This window comes from Peromyscus eremicus, chromosome 4, assembly GCF_949786415.1.
Source record: "Peromyscus eremicus chromosome 4, PerEre_H2_v1, whole genome shotgun sequence".
Taxonomy (NCBI): Eukaryota; Metazoa; Chordata; class Mammalia; order Rodentia; family Cricetidae; genus Peromyscus; species Peromyscus eremicus.
The window spans coordinates 87,748,568-87,760,776 of record NC_081419.1 but is presented as its reverse complement, the minus strand read 5'-3'; the positions used below and the strand labels follow the sequence as shown (position 1 = coordinate 87,760,776).

General features: G+C 42.9%; 1 protein-coding gene across 1 annotated transcript in view; it reads left to right on the top strand.

The window, feature by feature from the left end:
* The window catches only part of Scg5 (secretogranin V), a 45,806-nt gene that overhangs the window by 24,696 nt on the left and 8,901 nt on the right, over nt 1-12,209 (top strand). Inside the window, exons 3-4 of the mRNA XM_059261105.1 lie at nt 6,474-6,623; nt 9,747-9,859. Of these exons, the coding sequence (XP_059117088.1) occupies nt 6,474-6,623; nt 9,747-9,859 (263 nt within the window). The remainder of the gene's footprint in view (nt 1-6,473; nt 6,624-9,746; nt 9,860-12,209) is intronic.

Below are 12,209 nucleotides of genomic sequence, written 5' to 3'. Positions count from 1 at the left end.
AACATAGGTGCAAATGGCTGGATCCGTCCCTTCCACTGAATGGCTGGTATTGAAGAGTCTATGCCCTCTCCCTGCCAGACTCTCCTCACGGAACTCCCCTTTTATGAGGTGGGTGACTAGCTCCTTGGCACCAGGCTGCCCCGCCACAATTCTCCTTTATTGCCCGGCACTGATGCCCAGCTACATGACTCCACAGACAGCCTCGGCATGGGGCGCGAGGCACTGATGGAACTACACTGGCTGTAAGCTTGTCAGGGTGTTACCAAATTGTGAGGCAAAGTCTGCCCGCCGCGCAGGGGTTCCGTCTGGACACGCTGAGCCTTCTGGCACAAGGTGGCAATCAGAGACGAAGGAACTGTTGGAGTGAGGACGGAGGCTGGCTTCCCATCTCAGAGTGTTTCTGCTGGGATCTTGCTCTGCAGTGGGAAGCCAAACTCCTGGTCACTGACATATTTGGACCCCCTGAGGGAGCTAGGAACTACCAGAGACCTCAGGTGTCCTGACAAGTCATTGTTGTTCCAGAGCTGAACTGATCTTAAAACAAACAAACAAAAAAAAACAATGGGAAGCCCCTGGAGAGAGTGTGCATGGGCTGTACTAGGGCCCCATGGTGCACTTCTGATGTCATTCAGAGTGGATATCATGCTGGAGCCTCAGACTACAAACCGGCAGGCTACAAACTTACTGTAAGGCTTCAGGCAAATAACTGTATTCCAGAATTCTCTTATTTACGAGAAGCGGCCCTTGTCCCACTGACCTCACTAGAGTTCTCCACAGAAGAGAAAAGTGCTTTGGAACTACTGAAAGCGTCACAAGACCCAAAGTGGGCATGGTGGTAGTGGTGGTAGTGGTGGTGGTGGTGGCGACGGCGGCGGCGGTGGTGGCGGTGGTGGTTAGGGAATGAGGGGAGGCCAGGCCTGTCTGTTGACTTGTTCTTGTTTCTGACCAACATTGATCTCTATGTGGAGACTCATCTTCTCCAACAAAGAGAGATAAAACACCACAACTGAAAATCTCACTTTGGATTTTGCTCATGCAAAATTTGCTCATAGTCAAATGACTTCAGAATACTGGGTAATGTTATAGATCTACTCTATGAAAATCTTAGAAATCGTTCAGTGAACCAGGAAGCCCATACCTGGTCAAGGCTGGATAAAGTTTGGGGCTTTGTTGGTATTCAGTTTTTATGATTTCACTTATTACATACAGACAGCTAGCCTGAATCACTTCATGAAAGTGAACTTTAAGCTAAAAGCAGTTGTAGTTAACCAGGAAAATTCCATTCCAGGTCGATGAGCTGTGGAGGTACTGGACTCTGAGGGAAGTCTCTTGCCACCATTGCTCTATTGAGACAGACAAGTACATTGATTGGAAAGCAGGGAACTAAGGCTGGTCAAGTTGCAGAGTCTAGGGAGAGGCTGAAACCAAGAAGCTCTGCTGAGCTGCCACCCAAAGGGGCATGTGCGGAACCCAGGAAAAAAGCATGAGGAAGGGGTGTAGGAAGTTTCCTGCAGAAAGTCCTTTATGCCCCTGGACTGGGCTGCATACTTCTCTATCCAATGGTAACATCCTATTGTTTCCCAGCTGTGATACATTCATTACAACTGGCTGTATTGTATATGTCTACTCTCTCTCTCTCTCTCTCTCTCTCTCTCTCTCTCTCTCTCTCTCTCCTTCCTTCCTTCCTTCCTTCCTTCCTTCCTTCCTTCCCTAAAGACTAGAACTCAATGAAACAGCGTCCACAGTCATCTGACTGACAGGTGACCTTCTGTCTTAGTCAGTGTTCTATTGCTGTGAAGAGACACCATGACCATGGCAACTCATTCAAAAGAAAACATTTAACTGGAGTTGGTTTACAGTTTCAGAAGTTTAGTCCATTATCACCATGGCAGGAAACATGGTGGCATGCAGTCAGATATGGTGCTAGAGATGTAGCTGAGAGTTCTACATCTCAGCACAGGTAGTAGAAAGAGAGAGCCATTGAGTCTGGCTTGGGATTTTGCAAACCTCAAAGCCCACCTCCAGTGACACATCTCCTTCAACAAGGCCATACCTCCTAATCCTTTCAAATAGTGACACTCCCTGGTGACCAAGAATTCAAATCTATGAGCCTATGAGGGCCATTCTCATTCAAACTACTACACCCTCTAATACTCAGTCTAGATATTTTGTTTTGTCTAAGTCTTGATACATAGACTGTGTTCAATAAATGTTTAAATTGGTTGAATAATGATTTTTAAACATGTGTTTGGTTAATGTCAGACAGTTAAGGGAACTGAGGTAAACAGACCAAGAAGAACCTGCAGTATTACAGCATTTTGGCTAATTTAGCATGTGATGCGACAGACCCCTTCTAAACAATATAATGAATCAAAAAAGCAGCATTTGGTTGCACATGCCACTATTTTTAAACTTATTTTCTAAATGTGCACAGGACAGCATTATTGACAGCTTCACAGTTCCTGCATCTGGATCTGATGTCATTAAGTATGGTTTGAAAAGAAGTTTGTGTTCTGATATATCTACCTGGTTCTAAACATCTGTTGCTTCCTAACAAGTCCTACATTCATTTAAGTGGCACTGGTGCACAGAGGTAAACAGAGCTCTGGCAGCCTTTCCATACGGGAAACTGTGTTTGCTTCCTTCATTAATTACTAATGGGGCATTAAGACATGCATTCTCTCTGAGCCAAGTTGGATAATTCCTGGCACTTAATTCCAGGGTGCTTTCAGAAGCAGAGACATGTATTGACATACCAGAAAGCATGCCCTATAACAAGCGCAGTGGTGACTACAGTGCCAGGGTTATACTAAGCTTCAAATATATCAGTATCAAATGCACTGATCCATTGCTTTAACCTTTGCAGTTTGTAGGTTAATTTGGAAAAACAAATTAATTTGGGGGGGGGGGAACAGCATATATTCCCAGAGTACTTCTGTAAGCAGCTACCACTGTGTAACTTGGATAACACTTTATGAAGATCCAGAGTGGTGAAAAATAAAGACAGATCAAATCAGAGGGATGAGAGTAACAAGTAAAGAACAGAATTACTAAACCAAAGTGTGGTTTACTAATTAATTTAAACAGTCAGTTACCAACAAAATTAAAATGAAGAATTTTATTCTCATGGATACACCAACTAATATAGCATCAGAGTGATAGCATGAAAATAGTAAGAAATAAGAGACTGACAGATACTTATTAGTCATAGTAGATTTTTAATGTGTAGCACAATATTTTTAGCAGATATATTTTAATGTAGATTATGATAAAATATTAATAAGGACATGAAAGAATATCAACAGAGTTGAATATTGGCTATATTTACTTATGAGTTACATAAAATAGCTTACTTTAAATATTCACATAATTATAGTGGTCCACAAAGAAATACCTGTTGGTTTGTTTCTTTGGTTTTCGAAACTGGGTTTCTCTGTGTGTCCCTGGCTGTCCTGGAACTCACTCTGTGGAATAGGATGGCCTCAAACTCAAAGACCTGCCTGCCTCTGCCTCCTGAGTGCTGGGATTAACGGTGTGTGCCACCACTGCCCAATAAAAACCTTTTAACTTATTTTTATTTTATATGTATGGGTGTTCTGCCATCATGTATGTATGTATTCAATGTACATGCAGTGCCCATGGAGGCTAGGAGAGAATTTTGGATACCCTAGGACTGGAGTTACAGACAGTTGTGAGTCATTGTGTGGGTGCTAAGAATTAAACCCAGGTCCTCTAGAAGAGCTACCAATGCTTTTAACCACTGAACAATTTCTACAGCCCCAACCATTTTTTCAAATATATAAATTTTGTAGACATCCATTCTTATTGCAGAGCAATGGAATACAATATAAGCACAAAGAACCCCAGCATGTTGGCAGTGTCTGGATTTGAAGGCTAATGCTAGTAAGGTAGGTAAGTTTGTCCCTTTAAGGTTAAACTTGAATCAAACATAACTGAGACAGTGATGGAAAAACACCTCAGATGATGCCAAGGTCTAGCCATGATGATCCTACTTGGATATGTTTATAATCCCAAAGAAAACAAAATGCCCATTCAAAGAGGACCAGGTTTGGCCAAAAAGACAAAACCAGTGTAGTCACACAGGGTCAAGGGAGCTTTGCCTGGCTGGACTTAGGTAAAGTGGCCAGATGGGAAGGTCCTACTTCTTGTGGACATGGAATTCATGCACAACAGGTCATCCTAGGATTTAGAGTACCCCCCACACACACACACACTATGGACATCTGTGAGTACCCTGTACATAGATTAACGCAGCTATGAAGGAGGGGCGCCAGTGTCCCAACAGAGTTGAAAAATATGAAGTGTTCCTAAGAAGCAGGCTGGGAAAAGGAAGCTTCCTGACCTTGTAAGATGTCACTGTTACAGGTGAAATAGTCCAGCAGTCGAACGGCACAATAGGTACAGTACAACAAGTTATTTATGGGAACTTCTTTTCATTCACTGCTGTGTCTGTGTATGGATGAGGCACTTAGAAGTCTGTTGCTGGCATGAAAGAAATGAGGCCAGACAGTTATTGGGCAAATGAGATGGGATAATAGGTTATCTATTTTAAACACACTAAAATGAATAATAGATTAAAGAGTTAATTTTTTAAAGTAAACCAAAATATCCAGATGTTGGTCATAACCCTTAAGAGGCAATGATTTTACAAGTCTAGACAGATAAAAAGAAATTATAAAGGAGAGTTAAAAACAACTCGGACTATGCAAATATTAAAAGCTTATGTTAGCAAAATATTATAATAACAACCAGAATTCAAAGTCAGACAATGTGGGGAATGCTTGCAGAGAATGTGACAAAGTCCTACTATCTTTATTAAGTGAAATGTTTGTATAAGTTGATAAGAGAAACATTGTAATTCTAGAAGCATAAACAGACAAGTCATAAAAAAGAAAATAAAAACCAGTAAATAAATACGGAAGATATTTGATTGATCTGGCAGTCAAACCTATTTAAATGAGCAAGAAAAAATATGAAATTTTATGATGCCAAATGCTAGTGAGGATGCTGTAAAAAATGGTACTCTCATGTTTTGGTGATATTTTGTAAATTACTACCTCTCTTTTTGGAAATCATTTGGCAGTACAATATCATGAGCCATAAAAACATTTATAGCCTTTGACCTAGTAATTTGACTTACTTCTGGGAACTTATCCTGTTGAAAATTAATCCAAAATATGGAAAAAATTAAGGCCCTAAAATAAATTGGGAAATACTAAGTGTCTCACAATAAAGGAAGAGTTAATGTGTCATGGTACACTGATTAGATATAAAACAACATTGCCCCTCATAAACACAGAAATGGGGCACAGGCAGACAAATGGAAAGAGTCTTGTGATTTAATGGGAAATAAAAATTATAAAATATTTTGCTGTGGGGTGTCGTTCTGTATGCTGTGAATATATGTTGCTCTGATTGGTTGATAAATAAAATGCTGATTGGCCAGTAGCCAGGCAGGAAGTATAGGCGGGATAAGCAGACAAGGATAATTCTGGGAAGAGGAAGGGCTGAGTCAGGAGTCACCAGTCAGACACAGAGGAAGCAAGATGACAAGGCAGAACTGAGAAAAGGTACCAAGCCACATGGCTAAACAAAGATAAGAATTATGGGTTAATTAAGATCTAGTTAGTAATAAGCCTGAGCCAATGATCAAGCAGTTATAATTAATATAAGCCTCTGAGTGATTATTTTATAAGTGGGCCACGTGACTGTGGGGGCTTGGCAGGACCAGAAAAACAATTCTGACTACAAAGTTTTAAATTTTTTCTTACATTTATTTGCGTGTGCATGTGCACATGAGGGTAGCTGCCCACTAATGCCACAAGAGGGTGTCAGATTTCTAGAGCTGGAGTTACAGGTAGTTGCCACTGCTGACTGTGGATGCTGGGAACCAACTCAGGTCCTCTGGAAGAGTAGCAAGCACTCTTAACCACTAAGCCGTTGCCCCAGCCCCTGTAAAGATTTATGCAGAAAAATATATACAGACGAGAACAGTTGGAACAATCAAATTTTCAGTTGTTAAGTTAAGGTGTCAGAATGTTAATGAGTTTTTTCCTTTAATTTCCTCCCCCATTATGTTCTTTCCATCTATTAAACCTCTGTGACAATTGCCCCTTTGTGTGTCCCCTCACTCCCACTCAAGTCCATAGCCAACTTCCAGAGCCCTGCTCATCTATGTGAGCATCCAAAAACCCAATCATCCCACCAGCCAAAGGGAACTGTCTTTCTTCCAAGCTCCATCATGCTGTTTTAACATTTCTATGAGGGTCATGCACAATTCACATTCTGAAGAAATGATTGATGTATACTGTGTATCTGTTTCTGCATCTAAATTCCAAACCTCAAGATGGCAGGAAGCATTTGATGGGTTTCCCTTGCTGACTAAGCACAGTACTTTGTCTGTGTGGTCTGCTGAGTAAATGTCAATTCAAAGATGTTTCCTCCCACTGCAGGTGGAGCTCATGAGGGTCTTCAGCACCTAGGTCCTTTCGGCAACATCCCTAACATAGTGGCAGAGTTGACTGGTGACAACATTCCTAAGGACTTCAGCGAGGATCAAGGCTACCCAGACCCTCCAAATCCCTGTCCTCTTGGGAAAACTGGTAAGGAACATGGCCTTGGGTTATAATGGGAGGTAACTGGAAATTCTGACCCCAGCTACAATGTGGGCTCTCTCTGAAGAATGCTCCTCTTTCTATTTAGGGTGAGGCCTCTCTCTTCCCTAAAGCACAGAGCTCCCATGTTGGGTGGAGCAACATGGGAGTTGGATAAGATTGAGCCAGTGTGGGGAGGCTGGCCCCAGATGACAGGAAATCCTTAGTCACTGACTGGCACCAAGCCCATCAGCCACCTTTTACTTGCTTCTAGGGGTTTTGGATGGGTAGGAAGAAAGACTAGCTCAGAGTGTGGGGGTCTGGAAAAGTTGATATGATAGATTGTAACACAGAGGTTCTTCAAGTGGGGTCCTTGGGCCAGCAGCAGCAGCAGCAGCAGCAGCAGCAGCAGCAGCAGCAGCAGCAGCGTAACCTGAGAACTTGCTAGAAATGCAGATCCTCGGGCTGAATCAGACTTACTGAATCAGACACTCTGAGCCTGGGACCTAGCTATCTGTGCAGTGACCAGCCTTGGAGCACACTGAAGATTGAAACCTGCTTTTGGAAGATAAGGGAAAGAGACCCAGAGTGTGAGCCAAGTGATCTGAGTTCTAAGGTTAACCACACGATATGTCACTTCTTTAGGCTTTAGTCTTCTCATCTATAGAAATACGGCACACTCAGCCGGGCGGTGGTGGCGCACGCCTTTAATCCCAGCACTCGGGAGGCAGAGGCAGGCGGATCTCTGTGAGTTAGAGGCCAGCCTGGGCTATCAAGTGAGTTCCAGGAAAGGCGCAAAGCTACACAGAGAAATCCTGTCTCAAAAAACCTAAATAAATAAATAAATAAATAAATAAATAAATAAATAAATAAATAAATAGAAAGAAATATGGCACACTCAATGCCTTAACAAATGTACAGTGTGGTTCCAGGTTATCCCAAGCAAGACCTGTGTGACATAGCACTGTGCATGCACTTAGGCCACTGAGAGGAGAGCAACCAGAGTGAGCTGACAGGTGGATGAGATCCCAGCGCAAGACTCTGCCTCAGAATCTGCTTTTCTGTTTGCTGCTGATCCATGACACTAACATTCTCCACATTGTTTTTCTGACACAACTGGCAGTCTAAAAGTGGAGATCGTTTGCTAAATTTAGCTACTCTTGGAGAAGACTCTCTTAAGACCACCACACAAAGGGACCTGAGTGATACAAAACAGCACAGTCCAGTGACACAAAATCGAACCTTGGCTTGCCCCTGCCCTGCCAGGCTCTTGTCTGAATTATCACCCATCTCCCTGCACAGGGCAGTGCAGGTCCTAGAATCCAATTCTTGGCTACAGGGCTAGCTGAAAGGTGACTTCTAGAGCATATTTTCAGCCCCCCAAAATCTCAGCCTGGCCATCAACAAGGCTTTATCACCACAGCTCAGTCTCAAGGTACTTGAGAAAGAGTTGCCCAAAGGTCACAAAAACAGCTGCTGCATTCGGACACTCTGCTTGGTATCCCTTTCCCACCTGATAAAGACGTTAGAGATGGCTCCGTGAGAAGTGGGGAGTCACACTGGGAATTGTTTGAAAACTGATGACTTCCATACTAGCTTCCAGGTGCTCGGGGCTAATACACTCCGTGTCTAAAGACTTCAGTTCAGTCCCAAAAGCTAGACAACCTTGCTAATTGCAAATAGATCCCCTCTGAGTATTGACTTTGACAGGCCATTATCTCTTTGAAATGAGCAGGAGAGAGCAGGGCTTCTTTCCTACTCTGGCTTCGCACAAAATTTCCCAGCCTCTGTTTCCCCCTCTCTGCTTCATTTTATGATGCTGGGACTCGAACCCAGGGTCTTACACATACTCAACCAGTGAGATGCATCTCTTGCCCCTATTTCTCACTTTTTAAAGATGTTGTCTAAAATACATTGGAAGCAGGAAGTTTTAAAAACTCACTTTTAGGGGATCATATCTAGAGAGCATAGATCTTATAGAAAAACAGAAGCCAGGAAAGTTAACTTGCTTTCTTTGGTTTGAATGGAAAGCATGGATACTTCAGTGAACTATATCACAGCTGGGTACTTTGGCATATCCCTGTAATCCCAGCCCTCAGCAGGCAGTAACAGGAAGATTATGAGTTTGAGGCAAGTCTAAACCACAGAGTAAAGCCCTCTGTGAGAGAGCAATAAAAACAAAAGCAAAACAAGTAGCAACAAAAGAGCTTTCTTGGAATAAACTTTCATTTACAGGGAGGTGGCCTAGAGGGGCTTTAATTGTACTGCAAACTCCGTGTGCTGATACCATGCATGGCCACCTTCATGTCTTAGAGCAACTAGGTAAATATTTGACTATTTGTATCTCATAGGTAAATAAAGAGACTTAGAGAAGCCAGGTTAACTTTTAAAAAGCTGAACCTATAGACCCCCACAAGAGCTAGGATTTGACCTTAAGCCTCACTCTAAATAAAACACAAGCAATTGCTGCTGTTATACACAGCACCACGACTTGTCTGAAGGCACTGGAGTGGTTCCTGAAGACATCACCCAAGAGAAGGAGAGGGACTCATGTGGAATGGAAACGTATCACTTAAGGGAACATCTGACATGAAAGCAAATGAAACAGTCTGAAGTTCTTCACGATAGAAACTTATTTCTCACTTATGTAAAGTCCTATCAGAGAGAGGTAAAGAAATGATAGAAGTAGATGGTTCTGCTTTCGTGACTCTTGGTGCCCCCAGTTGCCCTGGCTGGCAGCATGCAGACCAGCAGATGGGGCAGAGTTGGGGAAAGTGGACCATCACAAGGTTTTGGGGACAGGCCTAAAGTGAAATATATCACTTCTGCCTACATTCTATTGGCCTGGGCTCAGGTAAATGACTCCACCTTATTGCAAAGAAAGGTTGGAAAATTAGCCTTGCTGTGTGCCAAGGAGAAAAGGGAAGTGGGTTTGGAGGGTGGCCAACAGGTCTTTGCTCTTGGAGTGGTTTCTTATGACAAGTAGAGAGGGACTGGAACCCAGGGGGAATGTGATTTGGAGTGTCTGATATGAACAGACTATGACCTTTATGTGTCTAAATGTTTCTAATAAGTTAACTTCCAGAATAACAACAGATGTGTTGACAGTTTCTCAAAAACCTTTGTCCACAGCGGATGACGGGTGCCTAGAAAATGCCCCTGACACTGCAGAATTCAGTCGAGAATTCCAGTTAAACCAGCACCTTTTTGATCCAGAACATGACTACCCAGGTTTGGGCAAGTGGGTAAGTACATTTTCAGCAGCTGGTAGTTTTCACTCTGATCTCTTGGGGTTAGTGATGCCAGAGATGAACAGTATACATGGGGAGAAGAAAGAAAAATTGTTTCGGAGTAGATTCCTCAGAAATCTCTGGCTGAGGGGGACTCTTTGTAATTATTATTCCAGACCACACTCATGTGTCTATAGAGCAGTATACTGATTCTGTCGGAAGAGACAGCAATCTGGACCATATACCTTCCAGGAGCTTCTATTCTGCCCTTCTCCACAGCCTGAGTCATAACATCCTCCTGTCTCCCTAGTGTTTCATGCCACTCAATCAGACTCTGTGAAAAGGAAAAAGACTTTTTCAAAGGAAAAGACACTGAGGAACTCTGTAAAGTTGATTTCTAAGGGAGATGATCTGTACATATCTCTGCAGAATCAAGGAAATAAAGATATCCAGAGTTGCACAGACACATAGAAGTCTGCTCTGTGGAAAGAGAGATAGATCTCCAGATGTGTGGCAGTGAGCTCACTGTCAGTTGCATGCAACCATGGGTAGCTGTCAACAAAGGGTGCTGTTCCAATGAAGCGCTTGGAAAGAGCAATCATGGCCACTTGGCACTGGTGCACTCAAAACAAGTTTTGTCGATCTGCTCATAGTATTCCATTGCCAGCATTATGTATCTGCGTGCCAGCTTAATGAGGGAAGTGAAGTGGGCATGGTGCGCTTGGACTTCATGGAAGCATTCGACAAGATCTTTTCTCATCTCCCATTGGAAGAGGCGAAGAGATACAGCCAAGTCAACAGAGTATCACCCAAAGACAGCTTGTTGAAGTGTCTGTCAGGAGGGAAGGGAAATGGTACAGGGTACCCTGCATGTCTGAGTGCTACCCCACACCACATTTTTATCTATGTTTGTAATAAAAACACAGATCACATACTTCCCAGATTCTCAGTGGTTGACACAAAGTTGGAAGAGAGAACTCTGGATGACCGAGTCGGGATTCAGGAAGATCCCAACAGGCTGGAACAATGAGCCAAGGACGATTAAAATTGAATGGGAATGTGTCTAGGTGCCTGTGGTTGGGCCTGTATAATCCAGTGCTGAAGCCATGTGAGAAAAATGGGGAAACACTGAGCAGTGTTGGTTCACATAGGAAAGTTCACAGAAATGCATCTGTGGAACGAGTGAATGGTGTTCCCTCCAAAGACACCCCAGGTGACCGACCTAAGCTCCTCTGACCCTCTGATCTTCTCAAGTCAGTGCTAACAACACTGCTTATTGTGTTGCAATGCACACTTAAGCCTGGAAAATAAACTTTTCCCTTCCTTCTGCTTATTTTAGAGAAATTGATCCTCATTAATAATCACTCTCATTTTTTTCTAGCATCTTACTTCATGTTGCATTGAGTCAGCTGAGTTCCCTCTGCCTTCAAAATACATTTCCAAATTAAGGAGGAAAGCAACACTCTTGAGTTAACCTTGCATCTACAATTTGTATTATTCTTGCCCTCCCCCTCCCCACCACAACTATATATATCGTTCCTGACATATATAGTTCTGTTAGGGAGAGTTGTCTTGTAGAACTATTTTAAAGCCTTCTCCTACTGGTACAGTTTAAACATAAATGAAAAGTACCTTGGATATTATGAAAATCTCCTATAAAATGTATTCCAATGGAATAGTAAGTGATAAAATAGAGGGAGACTAAAGACAGAAAGAACAGGGAGAAAATAAAAAAAAATGGTTCCATTTATGTTGGTCCTAAATGTAGTGATGAAGATAAGAATTTGTGTCATTTCAAAGGAAATAAACTAAGTAGAATGACTATATGGTGTAGACATAACCTGAGAGAGGGAGGGAGGGAGGGAGGGAGGGAGGGAGGGAGGGAGGGAGAGACAGGGGTGATCTATATGAAAGGGATAACATAAACTCTTCCTGTGAGGTATTTTAAGAAGAGAGAAGAGAGGATGAGATACATTATGCATTTGTGTGCCAGCTTAAAGGAATAAGGAAAAGCAAGGAAAGAACAGATAATCAAGAGGAGTGCTGGGAAAGGACCCAGGAATGGCCAAGCAGCTTCAGAAGGGAGCAAACCGGTTCTGAGCCCGCTTGCTTTAGATACTATGCTAGATGCTCGCTCAGTCTACAGTATCCATCAAGAAGTGGTTCTGTGCGCTCAACACGTTTGCAGTCTTGAAACAGGTTGAAACAAAAGGCATGAAGATAAAATTGGCCCAATTTTGCACTGATACAGTGCAAGACCAGGTGCTGTTGCTAGGAAGGATGGAAGCCTAGGACAGAGGACTCTGTGGGGCCAGTGGGGCTGATTCTTCCTTAGCCACAGAGGAAGTTGAGGTACTAAGGAGAG